General features: G+C 26.5%; 3 protein-coding genes across 4 annotated transcripts in view; 1 reads left to right on the top strand and 2 right to left on the bottom strand.

Annotated features, from left to right (window-relative positions):
- LOC107993478 (zinc finger protein chinmo) overlaps positions 1 to 3,876 on the top strand; it is a 59,644-nt gene extending 55,768 nt beyond the window's left edge. For both annotated transcript variants that reach the window (XM_017049896.3, XM_017049899.3), the window contains exon 7: positions 1 to 3,876. This exon is cut by the window's left edge and continues 10,659 nt beyond it. The gene's annotated coding sequence lies outside the window, so the exon portion shown is untranslated.
- A 194-nt stretch (positions 3,877 to 4,070) lies between these two features.
- LOC107993469 (neither inactivation nor afterpotential protein G) lies at positions 4,071 to 9,123 on the bottom strand. The gene is made up of 9 exons (XM_017049889.3): positions 7,775 to 9,123; positions 6,990 to 7,192; positions 6,445 to 6,804; positions 5,671 to 5,844; positions 5,424 to 5,577; positions 5,224 to 5,345; positions 4,881 to 5,064; positions 4,553 to 4,775; positions 4,071 to 4,404 (listed from the first exon to the last, which is right to left on the bottom strand). The coding sequence occupies exons 1-9, from the start codon at positions 7,893 to 7,895 to the stop codon at positions 4,269 to 4,271; spliced, it is 1,677 nt and encodes a 558-aa protein (XP_016905378.2). The 5' UTR covers positions 7,896 to 9,123; the 3' UTR covers positions 4,071 to 4,268.
- Positions 9,124 to 12,375: 3,252 nt separating this feature from the next.
- LOC107993509 (lateral signaling target protein 2 homolog) overlaps positions 12,376 to 19,436 on the bottom strand; it is a 52,829-nt gene continuing 45,768 nt past the window's right edge. The window contains exon 7 of the mRNA XM_062075964.1: positions 12,376 to 18,992. The gene's annotated coding sequence lies outside the window, so the exon portion shown is untranslated. The remainder of the gene's footprint in view (positions 18,993 to 19,436) is intronic.

The following is a 19,436-nucleotide window of genomic DNA, read 5'->3' as shown; positions in this document are numbered from 1 at the left end:
GTGGCTCAACTCGTTGGAATCGTTTTCACTTCGGTTCGCCTGCCATTTAATTTCGTTCGAAAGGCGAACAAATAGAGGGAGGAACGTTCTAGCAATATCGTCACTTTAACGAAGAGATACAATGATGAAAGGGGAAACAGGTGTCGTATAAATAAAGAGCCAATTAACGCGGGAATTAATTAATAGTAACGAGGATTCCGCGTCAAACGACGAACAAAGTTGTTCGTTTACGTACTTCTTTCGATTCACGAGTTTATTGTCAATTGTTTATTTTCTCTTTTATCTTCATCGAGCGCTGCTGAACAATTATTTTTCTGATGATTCATTTCATCCTTGCATTTTACATGCGACGCAATTATTCGTTTAAGGTTAGGTTTATTGGACGCGTCAGACGTTGCTCCTCTTCTCTCTCTCTCTCTCTCTTTCTCTCTCTTTCTCTCTCTCTCTCTCTCTCTCTCTCTTTCTCTCTCTTTCTCGAGGTTGTCACTGTTCTCCGTTGAGATGTGTTTGTTTTCGTTGGCTGTTTTGTTGCCATGGTGTTTCACCGGCGGACGAATGTTTCCAATGTTTTACACTCGAAACATGTAAAATTCCTCTTCTATATTCTTCCTCAAAAGAAATTTAAACAATCGTTATTATTATCATATAAACGGACAAGTTTTCTATTCTCTACCTCTTTGATCTTCTTTTTTAAGATCTTCTTTCTAAAAGAGAATATCATCCGACAAATACGAACATTCGTCCAGTTGCGTCTCCTTAAGTAAGAGGAACGCCATTTGATTTTCCGAAACTGATTTGCAATCAGCCTTCTCAATCTCAATAAAATCCTTTTTTTTTTTTTCCTCCTTTCCATCTTTGTAAACTTAATTTCTTTCGCATCGCAGGAGTAATATCTCCCCTTTCCTGCATTCATGATTTCGTTATACTCGGAATAAACGGACAAATCATCATCTCGATTCTCGCGCATCTATGAAATAATCTTCTACTGATGATAATGATAATAATAATAATAATAATAATAATGATAATGATAATAATAATAATAATTATAATAATGATAATGATAATAGATGTATACGAAACCGCTTCTACCTCAATGAAACAAAGATACACGTACAATATTATATACACTTTAAACATGTATATTATACACGCATACATACATCCAATATACACATGTATTAAACTCACGGTACGCATAGACGATCACGTTAATAGTTACAATAACGTTTCGTACAATTGTGTGTCGCTTATGGTTCCTTCTCAGTTTTTCTTTCTCGTGAAGTATTATCTACCTATCTATTTATCCACATTTATCCAAAAATGGTGCGTTTCTATATTTTTTTGTTTTTGTTTGTTTCTTTATACCTACATACAATAAAAACAGAAAGCAAAGAACAAAAAAAGAAAGAGAAAAGAAACCGCAACAAACTCGAGATACAATTGCATATTGCATAAAAATATCTAATAATTATATTGTATGATATATAAAGAGAGATAACGATGATGATGATGATGATGATGATGATGATGATGATGATGAACTTATTGCTGCCGAAAGCTGCCGCGAATAAATATATCGGATAATAATATTGTCCTTCGTTTTTTCCTCCTACCTTTTTTCTCTCTCTCCTCCCCCCCTTCTCACTCTTTCCTCAATTTCGAAACCGTCTTCACGATCATCCCACTCTCCCCTTTTTTTTTACCCTATCCTCACCATCAGACGACCGAGTATATGTAAATAACATCCGTTTATATTTATTTATTTATGTTTCTATGCGCTGGACGCGTCTATGTTACACGCAATCGCAAATTAATCGATTAACTATTCCTATTGATAGAACGAAAGAGTACACTCATTTTTTCAATATAAATATAAAAATGGATATATATATATATATAGAATATATATATATACATATATAAATATATAAATAGATAGAGTATATTATATGTAATATTAAGGAGGTACTTGTTTAGGTCGTAAGCGAGCCCCGAACTCGTCGTCCCGCAATGCGACATCGCAAGGAGAGAGAAAAAAAAAAAAGAAAAAGAAAAAGAAAAAGAAAAGAAAAAAAAAAGAAAAAAAAATAAATATAAATGAATGAATGAATACATATTATATAGAACACAAGAACAGGAGAACAGAATACACAATGTGTACACGTATACACGCGAAGAAAAGAAAAATATGCGAGGAAGGATTGGAGGGTTAAAGAGAAATAATAATAATAATAATAATAATAATAATAATAATAATTAATAATAATAATAATAATTATAATTATAATTATAATAATAATAATAATAATAATAATAATAACAACGCGCGCGGTGCACGCCACGCGACTCGAGTTTCTCCTCGGAATTCTGGATCACGGGATAAAATTTTCGAAAAATGTCGATTGGGAGGGGAACGAAGATGTCGAGAAGGCGTACTCTGGGCATTTTTAAGAACTAACTAAGGGGAGCATAGTGAAACTCGGAGGGGAAAATTTCGGAAGGGATTATGTTATGGGTATTCGATCGATCGATCATTGATTTTTCTTTTTTTTTTACTCATTCTTTATTTAAACACGTTGATATATATATATTTTTTTTCAATTTCTCCTTTAACGTTGGAACGATCGATCATTTCCTTTGAAAAATAGAAAAGGAAGACAGAGATTTTATATATATATACATATATTTTTTTTAAGATTTTATGATTTTTATAGAAAGGAACGTAATAGAAATATACTTTTCTCGTACGAGTTGTTATGCACCGCACACGATCAACGTGAAAATTCCCGTCATCTCGGCATCGATATATATACGTTCGTATCGTTCCGTATTTCGGACAATCGACAACTCGATTCGGTATATATAAGAAAAGAGCGTTCTTGTTATATTTTACTTTTTTTTTTTTTTTTTTAAAAAGAAAAGGAGAAAAATCGTGGCTTGCACCGCATAGCGTCACAGTGGTTACCAATTTTGTTTTTAAGTTGAAAAGATTAAGTTTTGCGTTACGATTATGATATAAATCTGTGGGTAAGGAACGCCAAGAAAGCGTGAACAGGAATGCGAAAAGTAAACACGGAGATGGTAAAATGGCCGTATCTCCAGCATGAAAGATGCGCGCAAGCCGTTATGTTATGTTTTTCGTGTATGCAAAGTGACAAATTTGCACTATATTACAGAATTATTTTATTTATAACGGGGGGACAGTCCGCCTGTGTGCATGTGTGAAACGCGTGGATGTGTTTCAACCGTGGTGAAAATTCGATTCTATAGCATAATTCAATAAAAAAAAAGATTTTCGAATTGAATCCTTGCGAAACAACGTTTGAAACGCATTTCTCATACGCGTTAATTAACGTGTCGATTAGGAACGATTCGGATGTTAGAGAGTGAGCCTGAGTGAGAGAGGAGAAAAAGATTGTTTGTGCGAATGTGCGAGCGAATGTCGAAGAGAAGGAAGGGAAGAAAGAGGGATGAATGGGAACAGGCGCGGAAGTGGAATAGAAACGAAAGAAAAGAAGTCGAAACTCTGCCATCTCCGACGATCCCGGACAGGAACTGGGTGGAATGATGACGATGATGATTCGTTACGTGTTACGAAATAAATTTTTCGGGGGGAAGCGTAGAGGGGAAATAAAAAATGAAATGAAATAACGATTAAACGCGAAGTAATGGCGTTAAGATATGATTTTTTTTTCTTTTTTCTCCGAGCGCGAACAGGGTGGCAGGGGTTCGTGCTACGCCGAGTTGAGTGTAACTCACCCTCTTTTTTGTTTGTATAAAAATTAATCGAAATTTAATTAGACTATTAATAACTGTTCGATTACTGTAAAACAAGAAAACTTTACCATTAATTATAAATTACAAAAAATCTAATCTTGTGTCTTTTTCTTCCCCTTTTATCCTTTTTTGTACAGGCTGTTGAAATATTCGTTTTGGAGGATCGATTCTAGAGATCAAGATAAACGGAAAAGCGAATTTATAATAAGCAATTTTTGTATTTTGTATAACCTACCCTTCAAAAATATTACAATTAACATATATTCGTAGATGTATGTAAATATATAACATATTTGTGATTATTTTTATTATATCTTTTGAAGTATGTACATGGATGGATCGAACATTGAAATATTGGAAATATACATTAAATATCAACTATAAATAATTATTTAAATTCAATCGTAAATTCAATTGTAATTAACTTAATATTTTTATATTTTTCTCCGTTTATTTTAATTATACAACGCATATATATATATTTCTTTTTAATTGAATATGCGACCAAGAATCAAATCACTTGCTCGTTCCGCCATTGCGATTAGAACGGAATTCGGATTACCGGAAATGGGAGTTGGTAATATACTAGAATCTATTATTCTAAGTTTGTTAACGCCTTTCACTCTGAAACCGAAAGATCGATAATAAATTAAACGTATTTTTAACTCTTAAATTATGTTCCACTCGTTAATAATTTCTCGTTTAAGAAAAGGAAAGATCTGATCGAATATATAATAATAATTCAAAAAATTTGAATTGAAAATTCTTTTACCGTAATTTCTCGTCGACGACCGCACGATCGTCAGCACCCATCCTGCAAGAGCCGCATAAATGATAACTCGTGAGACCACTGATTCTCAATACGCATTCCGTATACTCGAGGTCTCTATAATCTTGTCGCAAGTGTCGACATTCCTCCAAGTCAGGATGATGGATTTTTGCCCCATACTCGTGAAACTTCGATGTCTCGAGCGTTTGGACGGCGAAATTTACAGCTGTGAAATTTCCTTTCGTCGTACAAAGTGCGAGAAACGCTCGTAACGTGGTCGTAATTTAAAAATTTTACCGCGATTTTGCGATTAGCAGAGAAATTTACATACCTCGATGGGTGCACAATACGTCGTCGTAGTGTTGAAGGTAAGCAGGATCGATTCTTGGTTGATGACGAATATTGGCAGATCTTAACGATATGCTTCCACGACTTTTTGGTTGTAAGCAGTAGGATAGAAATATGAATCCTTCGTAAGAGCTATCGTTGTAGGACGGATACAGCAATCTGTAAGGCTGTAGAATGTAAAATGCGGTTCTAAAATTTTTCAACATTATCTCTTTAATATTTTAGTGACATTCGAGATTATTTATAATCGTATTATTCTTTTACAAGAAGAAAGTTTATAACGAAATTATTAATTATTAAGAGAATTATTATTGCAACATGCCCACCTCTGTTTTTTGATTAGATATACTTTTCCATATATTTTCATCGGTAGAACCTATTCCAAGAAGCATGATACCGCTATCATTAGTACGACCCACCGCCATTATGGCGTTTGTTGCATACCATCCTTAAAGAGCAATTAAAAGAAAAATAAAAAACGATATATTATAAAATGTAAATGTTTTTAACATAATTTGCAACATACCTCTTCCAAAAATAAAATAATTGAGCACCTCGGGAAGCGTTTGTAATTTAAAGAATGTTATGCTCACGTTTGCTTTGAGATTAACGTAAACCGGAAGCAGAATATGGTCGAAGAGATTTTTACCCACTTCCAGAAGATTACTCACCACAGGTATCTAAAAATATTTCTCTTCTCATATTGTATAAATCATCTTTCTGATATTTTTAAATTTTAGTTAAAGAAAAGATAATATAATATGATACGTTACCTGAAATTTGTCAAGTTGTTCGGCTGGTCCGATTCCAGAAAGCAAAAGCAATTGGGGAGTATTGATAACACCTGCACAAAGAATCACTTCTTTCCTCGTGAAAATCTTTCCCACTGATCCATCTTTGTAAATTACCTTGATCCCATCTGCGTTCGAATTCTCTTTGAAAAGTATCTGAAAATTGACGAAAGGTTATTAGAACTTATATAAGTCGATCTTTTACGATTAAAAATTGAAAATTTCCGATGCTCGTTTCAGAGATATTAAATATCTTTAACAAGTATTCAACTAGTTAATGATTAATGGTAATATAATAACTGATTATTTGTATACAAGTGTAAAAATTTTAAATAAATTCCAGACATTCTCTGGATTGAATTTATATCCATGAAAAATATCATAGAAGTATGATAAAAAAATACTACAATATTTTGTATCATAATATATAAATTATTAATATGTAATAATTGTAATGTGAGATATAGTAATAATTTGCAATTAAATTTTGTTCGAGTTTTTAAATTTTGAAAATTATGAATAGTTCTAATTTTCTAACTTCTATTAAAGCATATTAATACTTGAGAATGCGTTCTCACAGAGTATTATAAATACTTATATTGCAACAGCATATAAATTAAATATTCCATATTTGATATTATTTATGCTTATTTTTTCGCAATCAAATTATTTAAATATAATTTTTCAATGTAAAAAATGTAAAATATATTTTCCAAAAAAGGAAAAAGATATACAATAAAAGAAATAAAATCTCACTTTCGAAACCAACGTGTTCGTCAAAATATGCAAGTTCTTCCTATTCCAGGCATTTTGTAAATGCGCGTGAAACGTGCTCCACCGTGAACCTCTTTTAACAGTGTACAGGCCCTTTTGTAGAGTCACATTATTCAACTTCAACGATTCTTCCGCCATGAGAAAAGCTTCCGCCAGATATTCTTCCTCCGGGCTGGACATTACGTTCATGATATCAGACACCTTTTTAAAATACGGAAGTAGATCGGCATGTGACCATCCCTTCGGCCAGGCTTTGTAATCTTCCGGCTTTCCGAAAGAGTGAACCAAATAATTTATCTGCCCGGTACCGCCTAATCCTTTACCTCTTGGAACTTTTTGAATCTACAATAAAAACGAATTCATTAAATCGAATTTAAAATTGTTTACATTTTGATTGATAAAATTTTAAATTTCGGATCGCCATTCTTCCAAAAATTATGCTATCTATTGATGATTATATTGAAATCTTACGAGTCGTATGAGTATAGAGGATTTAAATTATTTATTGTTCTAGAATGTTTGTTTACGTGATTCCAAAATCCTTTTGAAGAGTATACTTGGGGTTCCGTCGAATAGGACCAATCGATATCGGTCTTTTGCAGAACTGGCGCCAAAATTGGAATGGATGATACCCATCCAAAATGTCCTCCCGCTTCGACCAATAAAATCGTCAGATTTGAAATTTCGGAAAGCCGTGATGCTATTACACATCCTGCTGTTCCAGCACCAACTTTACAAGTGAAATAATATAATAAATGTTGCGTGGAATAATATGGTATGTTATTGAATATGAGAATGAAAAAATATCTATTCTTATATCAAATTAATCCATTTCATCAAGATAGATTGTTTAATCTTTAAAAAGTTTAGCACTAATTATAGTATTTTAATGATTAAAATTTATTTTTTAAATAATTTTCTCTTATCATTTGACACTATTCTAACATCTAAACATTATTCACTTGTTACATTTTGATATGTTTACTAGGTACTATTTAGTATTTAAGACATAAAAAAATTCTATAATAATTAATACAACGTTTAGAAAATTAATTTCAACATCAAAGGTAAATGCAAAAAGTAAAATTTTAATATAATATATAAATGCAATATTTCTTACAAGTTGCATCAAATCTGATTTATTACATTATTTTCAATTATTTAAATCGGTCATTTATCGATTCAACAAGAATATGGATTAAAGGATTAAACAATAGATATTAATTTTCTGTTATTTAATAATAATAAACTTCAACTCATGCGGTACCGCAGTCACCGACATTGTCGAACGAAAAGGAGTTCCACGACTTACCGATTATGTAATCGTAATGCGTATTAGGGTGCTCTATAATGCTAGCCGGACTGTTGAAATAACAATGATATAGTAACGATACAAATAACACAAGGGTCGAAATCAGTACGTAGTTCCACATCGTTACGAAGCTATTCACGGTCCGTCTGCAATCGGTGTCGGTGACAGAACTGTGATGAACTAACAACGATCAGGGTATAGAGTAATTCCAATATTAAATTAGCATTTCCGTTCGCAATCGATAGTCGTAGAGTAACAAAAGTGGACTGTCATTATAAAAACATGATGGTAATAATACAAATTATAGTTGAGATAATTAATTATACGTGAAAAAAGTGCTCGAGTATGTGCATTAATATTTAAAATTAATTTTAATGTTTATCTGTATTTAATTAATAAAATATATCTAGGAAAATAATATATATATATGTAAGTAGACAAGATTTTTTGAAATAATATGTAAATAATATCTAATTTATATAAAATTAAACATTTTAATTATATATATTTTTATTCATTTATTTTTATTACTTATATCTTATATAATTTCTTGACATAATTTTAGCTATTGAAAGAAAATAATTTTAAATAATTTTAAATATTTAAATTTGTAGGATATATCTTTGTCAAAATTATTTCGTATATTATAACTTAGCAATAAAATAAAAAAATATAATCTCAAAAAAATATATTTTTTTTATTATATATTAAGCTTATAACATTATATATTGAATAATATAAAAAAATATTTATATTTTGTTATTCACTAATAGCATATTAATAATATTTTAGTTTACAAAAATATATTGATTATTATATTATTGTAATAAATTCTTAAATGTACAAAATTTAAAAATAAAATAATCTAAGTTACTATTGATCATTATCATATTTTAAATATCATTTTTCGTATTAATGATAAAAATTATTTATTTTCATGGAACTTCGTAATAATAAATTTTAATGATTTAAAAATATTACTTGTAAAATTAATAAAATATTAGTATATTATAATATTTTAATATAATATATTATATCATAAAATATTAATATATAAAATGTAATGTATTTGAATATTTTATTTCACTTTAAAATATTCATTTGACATTTATTAATATATAATATAATATAACCACCGTTATTATCGATATATCCCCAATAATCGATTTTGCCTGTTGAGCTACTGGTACAGAATAGGAAAAGTTGTAAATCATTTGTTCTGCATCGACTATACGGCTTAGATGTATCAAAGTTATATGCGTTCAATTTCGTGTATAATTTAAAATTGTATACGAATTTACGTATTGTATGAATATATATGTTTCATTTTTAAATAAAAAAAATTTATTTGCAAATGTCATTATATTCCATTATTATTATTATGGACAGATGGAAAGTTGTTACTATGCTAGAGTGTTATCTATGAATGGTAAATCATAAATTTTTTGATATATTTTTTGATAATTATTTTACTTTTTAAATATATATATATTTATAAAATAATTATATGAAAATATAAAATTTGAATTAAATTTTAAGAACATAAAAAATAAATTTTAAATAAATTTATTTATATAATATAAATTTTAAATTCAGATTTAAAATTGTGATAATATAAATTATTTTAAATTATTATTAAAATTATAATTCTATTTATATAAAATATTAAAATATATTTAAAAAATTTTAAAGTATAATACAAATATAATATAAAAATCTTTTTTCATAGTATTAATAAGAAATATATATCAATCATTGAATCTTTAAATTGTAATGAATTATAAAATGCATAAATTAATAATAGAAATGAAAAAATTGTTCATTTATTGAAAAATCAGTTTTGATATAATTGACAGAGATCTATCCACTTCAAACTTCACGACGATTGCCACGACCTTCTATTGTATAAATACGAAATCCGCAAGAAAGGGATCATTTCTTAACAAACTTATCTGATAATACGTCAAACTATAATACTTTAATTAAATTTTAATAACATAAAGAATAATTCTTAAATATTTATTTTTATATATAATATTTATTCTAATTTATTATTGAATATTGTATTATTATTATAAATATATTATGCAATATTTATTCATTCTGTTTTTTTTAATAAATTTATTTATTACTTTTCCATCTTTAAATTCATAAAACTCGAATCCAGATGAACTTGAGAATAATAATTGTGATGGCAAAAGTGATGAAAATCCACAATGAGCACAATTTATTCATTATACTTCACGTGATATCTTCCAAAAGGCTCGCTTGTCGCTGTGTTACTGATCTGATCAGTAATATGACATATTACCTTTCATAAATCAAATATAAAAATAGACAATTATACGATAATTTTTATTGTTCATTTATTTTATAGCTCAAATTTTTGGGACTTTAAAACCCATTACCATTTTGATGTCACTCATATTGTTAATCAAAAACGCATTGTCTTTGGCAAAATCTGGACATTCACATTTTGGCAGGAATTATAAATAACGTAGCGAATCAAATGAACATGTTTTAAAATAATAAAAGTCTGTGAAACAATTGTGATAAAGAGAGTATTTGACAATAATACTAAGAAAAATAGCATATGAAATCTCTTCTGAAATTTTAAAAATTGCAATTGTTAAGCATTCATTCACGATTTTTAGCTAATTTTACGATTTTCTATTAGAGAAATATAATTTGAGAAGAGATGGCATACAACTTTCAACAATTTTTAAAAGCAAAAATTTTACATAATTTGTAACTTTGTATCAAAAGTATAATTTAAAAAAAATATCATGCAGAATCTTTTTGAATTTCTAAGAATTAAACTTTCTATTGAAATTCTGCACTTATCGCTTAGATATTTATCTTTTGTTATAGTCATTTTTTATTTTACTGAGCATTTTTTTGTAATAATCTTAGATTTAGAAATATATACATATATACTTACCATTTATATGCTTACAGTTTTTATTTTTTGAAATATTTTGAAGTACTAAATTTTTTTTTTATAAAGATATTCAATTATAATACTTAATAAAAGACTTAGAAATGTATAAAAGAGATATTCTCTATTAACATCTAAATCTAAAATTTTTGTTTTTTTTTTAAATAATATTAAATCAAATGGTAATGATCAAATGACACATTCTGATATTATTAACTTTTTCAATAATAAAAAATTTGGAAAAATCAAATGTTTTTTTATATAAAATTGTAGAATTATTTTATTAATCGATGTAATTTGACATTTTTTATAAAAAATATTTGTTAAACAATATAAATAATAAATAATATAATTATTAATTTAAAAGTAATGAAATAAATGATTGGGTGAATAATATCTTTTATCTATTTATTCTTAAACATATGTAATATTTTCAAATTCAAAGCAAATTCAAAGAAAAATAAATTCCAAGAAAAACAAATAGATATTTTATTAACTATTTTATTATATTAATGTTATACAATTAAAACTGATTATTTCACTATCATATGTATATGTATATTTTATATATCCTATGTATATTGTCTAAATATACATATATGTATGAACACCCTGCGAATGTATTTCTATTTTTTACTCTTCAAATACATGATTAATATTATGTATTCATTGGTCCCGATTTTTACTCTGCTCTTTCAATTTTTCTTTTCTGTCTTTTTTTTTTTTAATATGTCCCCATAAATGAAAATCGAGATTTAATACTTTATTATAATTTAAACTATACTATAACATTATTTTATGAGCATTGATTCTTGATTATTTCATTACAAAAAAATTGTAAGTGTGTTCTGAAATAGTGGAGTGTTGATATAATGTAATTTATAGTGTATTTGTGTATTTGTTTATTCATGTATTTATTTATAGCATGTACATTTCAATATCTGTTTATAGCAATTTAATATCCATTACTCTAATTCAATAATAATAAGATCAAGCGTTTTGAAACCATTGTAATTTTAAGATTATAAGAATATCTTAAAAATTTGTATCCATCGCCAATCATAATATTAGATATAATATCCACATAATTTGTTCAAATTGTTAACAATTCTTTTTAACATTGATTGATCCCTCAATCTTGTTTCTTACCACTCGAAAGTTTACAGCAAGAATCCAGCACAAGATTTGCTAAATAGAAAAAAACATGTTGAACAAAAATATCATTGTATTAATAAAAGTGTCATTGTTCATATATATATATATTAACATTTTACATAACACTTATGTATAATGAATTCTAAATTCTCCCACTGAATTGTCTTAAGCTCTATCTTACAATACAATATCTGAAGTTATCCATAAATACAGTAAAGAAAAAAAGAGGCCTATGCATTCGGCATTGAACAACACCTCTTAAACACCTTGAATAACAAACTTTATTTACATTTTCTTAGATGTAGATCTCATTTTACTAAACCATGATATATGTATTATATAGCTATATATATAATATTCGAATATTAGCGAAACACACTCGTAGAATCCAATATTGCGAATACTCTTCATTCTCTCCTATTATTCGTAATTCGCATACATACTAACTCTGATCTTCGTCACGTGACCACGTTCAATCCTTGAACCCTCGTTCATTTTTTCTTTTCGATGATATTTATAATATTTCTATATTCATTTTTACACGATATACCAAAAATCAATTGAATCAAAATTTATTAACTCACGATGTTTACTTATGTAAAAACGTTGAAAAAAAAAGTTGTCCATAAAACTTGATAGAATTCAAGTTGAGCATTAGCCACGTTGACGATACACACACACACACACACACACACACACACACACACATATGCTTGGGCAAATTATATAAAAATAATTCTGAGGTACACTCTTCTCTTCTCAGTAGTCGGAATTTTCTAACTAATTGGCAGATCACGTTTATCGCGATTTTTTTTTCTCAATATGGCATCCCAAAACGATACGTTATTTTATAGAATATCATCATGATATCTTTCGTTTGCTCATCATCTTTATCTTTTCTTTCTGGTGTTATTTTTTTCTAGTGTTCCTTTCTTATTCTTTTTTTTTGTCTTCTTCTTTTTAATACGTTTTTTCGTTTGTTCATTTAAGTTTGTTCATCCATTTAAGCACAGGCCAGCCTGTGACATTTAGGCACAGGGGAATTCCTGAACAATAAACATTCGTGCGTGAAAGGGAAAAAAATACAACTGGAGGAATAATTGTAAATCTATTTACGGTTCATCTCTCGTGTGAAAATCTTTCATACGAATACACAGAATTATATATAATTCATAATTCATAGAATTATATATAATTATATTTTTTAATTCAATTTGATCTATGATTTTGATTAAATTTGAAAAAAAAGAATGTCTTGTATCGTTTTATTCGTTATTATTATTATTACTATTGCGATTTTACAATTTTATCTAAATTGTAAAATCCTTCTGTATCTTTTATTTTTTAATTTTTGCTATTTAACTTTCTTACTCTCCAATTGCAATTATTAAAAATCGATATAATTTAATGATTCACAAAAAATTTGAAAGCTGAATACAAAAAAGAGTTTATATGTTACAATAAATTGTGTTTATATTATCAATATATCATCTAAAATATCAATAAAACATTTTATTTATTTTTTTACTTTTAATAAATTAAAATAAAACAAATATTTAGATAATGGAAAAATTGTATCAAAAATCATAATAATTTTATTATACATATATTATACAGCTTTTTCATGTCCAGCTTTCATAATGATGATCATAAAATTTGTAATGTGATAATTATATAAATTTTAAAAACTACTTATGTAATTAAATTAAGTAAACAATTATAAATATTATATCGTTATGAAGAAGAATAAGAATAAGAAAAGAAATTAGATTTTTTAGAATTTTACAAAGAATTAAATCTATAACTGCACTTTCTTTCCAATCCATTTTTCCATATTTTTAAATTGTCATATTATTGATTAATAAAAAAATAATGTTCAAAATTAATTATGAAAATTCGCTTATATTGAAAAAATAGCATATTCACTAAAATTTTAACTATCACGTTTTAATGGTCGTAATGTAATTTCACCCTAAAAAACATTTTATAATTGCTTTTTACAATCCTTTCTTTTACTTTTATTTGGAAAAAATCTGACAAATTGTTTACGGCTCGACATTTCATTACGTAGAATATAGAAAATCGAAAGCACTTGATAATCTAGCAACGCGTTAATTACACGTACAAAATATTATAAGCATTTTGCTCGCCTTAAGCATTAATATTTAAAACATGCTTCTTAATTTCAATACACTTCTTAAATAAATATACTTGATGTACACGCCATTTTCTTTTAATTTATAGATTTAGAAACTTCAAAGCGTTTTCTCGACAAACTTTAAATTTTTCAACGACAACCAACGTTGAGAAATAAAAATTTCAATATCCGTGATGCATATTGAATTGTTTAAAAAATATATATCTTTGAAAGTGTTTGCACTACTTTCAAATATTGTTGAAAAATGAACAAATTGGATCAGTTTTTTATATATTTTCTGTGACATGTGTATAAATTTCAAATTTTATAATATTTTAAAACTTTACTTTATTAGTAATAATTTTATCTTGCCCATTGGTTGCCTTGGACGTTTTAGAAATACAAATCTCCTTTTCAAATATGTCTCATTTAATATTATTATCACAAAGAAATATCGAAATCTAACATCGCAAAATAACGCTATGTGCTCTTCATTTTTCCATCGTCACAACGCTTAAACAGGCACATTTTCTACCTCGCCATTAACTTGTCAGTAACAGTCTCTTGTGATCATTAACACAATAACTATCAAAGCAGTTAAAATGACTAACTTATAATTTTTATTTAATATATTTATGCCAATTTATATCTAATAATATATCTTTAAGATTATCTGTATAAATATTTGGTATGAATGAATTTAATTTTTTTTAGTTTCACTATTTGTTTTCATCAAAAAGATCCGTCATTTTTAACTGCTCTGTTAGGATATTTATTGTGATATTTACGCGTTAATATGATTTATTGCAGAAACATTTGCAAGTTGAATTAATTAAATATCGTCTTATTATTAGTTTTTCCTCAAATTAATTTTTTAAGCTTTTTAACATTCAGCTCTGTGAAATACACGTATGTATATATAATATATATTATATATATTATATCAGATCAATATAGTAATGGAATAATTAGGGTATATCAACATATTAATATTGACTTCTTTCTGAAAATCTAAAAAAGCTATTGAGCATTGAAAGATTAAAGATTAGTGTAGAAGAAAAAATCGAATACACTGACTATATTCTAATAATGAAAAAAATTTATCTTTAATTTTATAAATTAATTATTTAAAAATTATATTATTTATTTTCTGTTAAATAAATTTTTAATGTATTAACAAATAAATAATCATATAAGAATTCATTTCCAAAATTCCTTTCATCCAAAATTTTTGTTACATAATAATATCATTTGATCTGAATAAAGAGTAAATTATTTAAAAAAAATAAAATTAAAATGAAAAGAATAATTTTTAATCGATTTGTAGCCGATAAAAATAATGAAATCAATATATCTATTTAAGTAAGACAGTAATGTATTTGTAATAACTAATAATTAATTAATAATTAATCTGTAACAAAAAACAATTATTTCACTGTTAAAAATGATAGAACAGCATAAAAAAAAAATTAACCCTGTATTTTATTATATTTCAAACCTCATATTTGCATTTATAAAGGCATTATATGAATGAATCACAGTGTAAAATTCATAAAAAATGCAAATTTCTTTATAATTCCATACATGAAGGATTTAACAACACTGCAGATTCTGCTAAATTCTCATATAACATCAATCACTCGATAATTATAATTATAGGTTATAAGATAACGATGAAAGTTCGATTGGAAATGACATTGAACGATCGATATGATCGATTAGTTAAGAAAGTGAAATCGATAAATTGCGAGTTTCTAGTTGAAGAATAATCAGAGTAATCACTGAATTTACCGCTAAAGATGATGTCGTTGTTTAAAAATCATATGCAAATGTCTAATTTTGTACTCTAATTTGATATAGTTTTTTGCTTTGAAAATAATAACTTTCCATTTCCATTCGGCAAGTTGAACCAATTTTTATTTAAATTTTCATTTAAATTGGTAATAATAAGTGATATAAATTGAAAGATGAAATTTGTTTTTCTGTGCGAATGTAATCAAATATTTTATATTAATAAAAAACAAACGATGTCATCTTTTTTTTTTAATTATAATTTATTAGTAAGTTAAATTTTTTTTTATAGATTCATAAAATATTCTAAGCTTTAAGCTAATATTTTTATTTAGATATACCCTGTATAATTATGTATTATTTGTATAATCAAATATTCAATTATTTTCAAATTAATGTATCAAAAAATAATAAAAATTCTCAAGTTATTTGAATCTACTTTTTTAATATAAGTAATATATATATTATTCAATGTAATTAACTATGGAAATGTAGATTAAACTAGAACTATATAACTACTATGGAATATAAAATTTTTTTTTTGGCTAATTTTTTTAAAGCTTCACGTACAGTTTAAGTTTTTAAATGAATAGTTTTGAAATATTCAATTATTATTTGTGATTATTTATGAAAGATTATTTTTTATACATAAATCTAATTAATTTGACAATTAAAAATGGCAGTAATCGCTTTAATCGTCATATGATACAATAATTCATTCGAATTCAATGATTACTCTGAATAATTATTACTTTTCGTTGCATTACATTACACCCTAATACTCCTTAAATAATTCTATACGATCGAACAAGCTGAGCCATTTTGTTTCTTCTTCTTCTTTTTTTTTTTTAATAAAAATCCCACGTTAAAATATTTGAATTTAAAAAAAAAGAAAATGATATTAAAAAAAAATTACAAAGAAAATACAGCCAATTAGTTTAATCTCATAATAACAGTAACAATAATAAAATAATAATAATAATAATAATAATAGTAATAGTAATTGTAATAGTAATAATAATAATAACTCTGAAATATAAATTTCAATGAGGAAATTAAATATAAAAGATGATGGAAAATAAAACTTCTAATTTCATTTCAAAATATTTATAAGTATATCCAAATACATTAAAAAATTAATTGTTATCCTTATAAACAAAATGTCATTCTTAATTAAAAAGATATGTAATAAGAGATGCATACGAAAACATTAAATATTTTTTATATTCAAATTATTTGTAATCTTTTCTATATCTAATTTCCTCCATCTTTGTTGAAATCTTTATGTATGTACTATAATATAAGTGTCTCATACAAAGACACCACCCTTGTTTATCGATATACCAAATATTAATGTTACAGAGGAATTTGTACATAAGGTTACATCATACTTTCGTTAATCAAGATAATAAGAAATAAATTTTTAGATAACTAAATTCAATCAATTTCGAATATAATAATTGTGCGAGAAATTGTAATTATAATACGTGGTCTTCGTACCTTTTTTGTCGCAAATCGAATAAAGTCACGCAATGAAATTGATATACGACACAGAGTTGGGCACGGTTTCTACAAATATTCATTTTAATTATTTATAAATCAGTCATAAGAAATTAATATATCAGTCGTCAAATAGTACAACAAGAACGTAAAATTCTTCACATTACCCTTAAAAAATGCTTATCTAATGTTTTTTTTTTTTTATAAAACGAAATAAATGATAGTTCAATTATAATATCAAATATCCTAAAACATGAACACAAAATAAATTTCAAAATCAAAAAAGCAAACACTTCTATTTTTATAATTTTTTCATTTTTAATAGCCTATCATAAAATTATTTGATCAACTATTCCATTAAAATATATTCTATAATCACGTTCGAAGAAGGAGATAAATTCAAAATCAATTTCTTAGTAATCAACCAAACATACTGCCCAACCCTTCCGCAACTACAAAAAGCACAATCGCTCGGCTCAGCAGCAACTACGGCGAATCATAGATTTGTTACACGATATATCTGGAATGGTCTACAATCGAAAACAGTCTTTTAAATCGAAATCACATTCAAAAACGGTCCTCAATCGAAAAGCGGCGATTTTTTCTCTTAATCGAAACAGTCTCTGAACCATTAATTCTCGTATTTATAACAAATAAATTACTGATAAATTCCTTTTCGTGATATCGTAAGAATAATTTACTCAATTACGATTCCATTTCTTCCAATAGTCTGTATCGATTTTCTGAAACTTGTACTTGCACGAGAGGATCACGTTGAATCAGAAGAAAACTTATTGTCGCGTAAATTTGGCACAGAATCTAGTGATGCCGCTGCATATGTATTATATGCTTCGAAAAATCATCGGATCATAGGCCATCCAGTGTGATGCTATTGAATATCGTCCTTTAAAGCTTTCGTATTAACCCACTGTTAAACGGTTTATATTATATCACGATTCGCCAGCGTTTGTGCTTCAAATGCCGGTAAAAAACAGAAACGCTTTTTTTCACAATCGTTATATGGTTCGTTTTTTTTTTTGCACGCTTGCTCGCAAGTTTGCGGTATTTACACCAATAGTCGACAGACTCGAGTAAATTTATACCCAATGTCTTTTTTTTAAAGAAAGAAGTGGAGCAATAATTTCTTTTTTCCTTTCTTCGGAAAACACATATATTCATAGTGGAAGAAATGTAAATGCGGTTGTTATATATTTGATCAACAAATAATGATACAAATATAATATACTAATATTCTAAGTACTTTTATTTCTCGTGGGAATTCAAAAAGTTCATAATATACATCTATATATGGACTTAAGTAAGATTTTATGATTTGCAAATTTTTCAGAAATTTCTGCAAAATTCTTTACATCGACATTTATCGCTATAATTTCTTCCACCATAAATATCGATACAAACTTATCTTTTCTCCAAACGAAAGAGTTTCATGATAGAATATCATAATGATTATTTAAAATAATCACGGCCCGCTTATCGCTAGTCCAATCGTTGATTTAATATTAAACATTTAGAAATTGTTATTTCATTATCGCTGGGCAAATGTTTGATATAATGCAGAGTTAAACAATTTTAGCTCTTTTTTTTTTCGTCTTCAGTCTACGATTATTATTCCCATTTTTCATTGATTTCCATAGAGTCCTTAACGCCTTTAATTATTTAAGATTATCTTGCGTTTCCTAAAAACATATATATTCCAAAATTAAATATATATATACATATATGTGTATACATATACATATATATATGTCTGTTTTATGTAAATAATAATAAATAATATCTTAATAATAAAAACAGTGAAATAATGTGAAAAGAACGAAAGAAAATATTTTTGAAAGTTATTTAATATAATATATATTCATAGTTTTTTTATAGATTTTTTTATAAATTATGGATTAAATGATCTTCATTTCTTTAAATAGAAATATGTAATTTTTAATGCAATCTATGCAGTTTGTTATTTCCTAAAAAAAATATTAAACTATTTGTATCGTAAAATCATTAGTTTAAGATATATAATTTGAAATTTATAAAACTTATTGTAAGAAAGACAAATAATACATGTACTTTGTCTTTCATATCTTACAAATTTTAAATTAAAATATCTCTTAAATAAAAATTTT

Source organism: Apis cerana, linkage group LG6 (assembly GCF_029169275.1).
Source record: "Apis cerana isolate GH-2021 linkage group LG6, AcerK_1.0, whole genome shotgun sequence".
In the NCBI taxonomy this organism is placed as follows: domain Eukaryota; kingdom Metazoa; phylum Arthropoda; class Insecta; order Hymenoptera; family Apidae; genus Apis; species Apis cerana.
The sequence above is the reverse complement of the archived record's forward strand: the minus strand, read 5'-3'. Positions and strand labels throughout refer to the sequence as shown.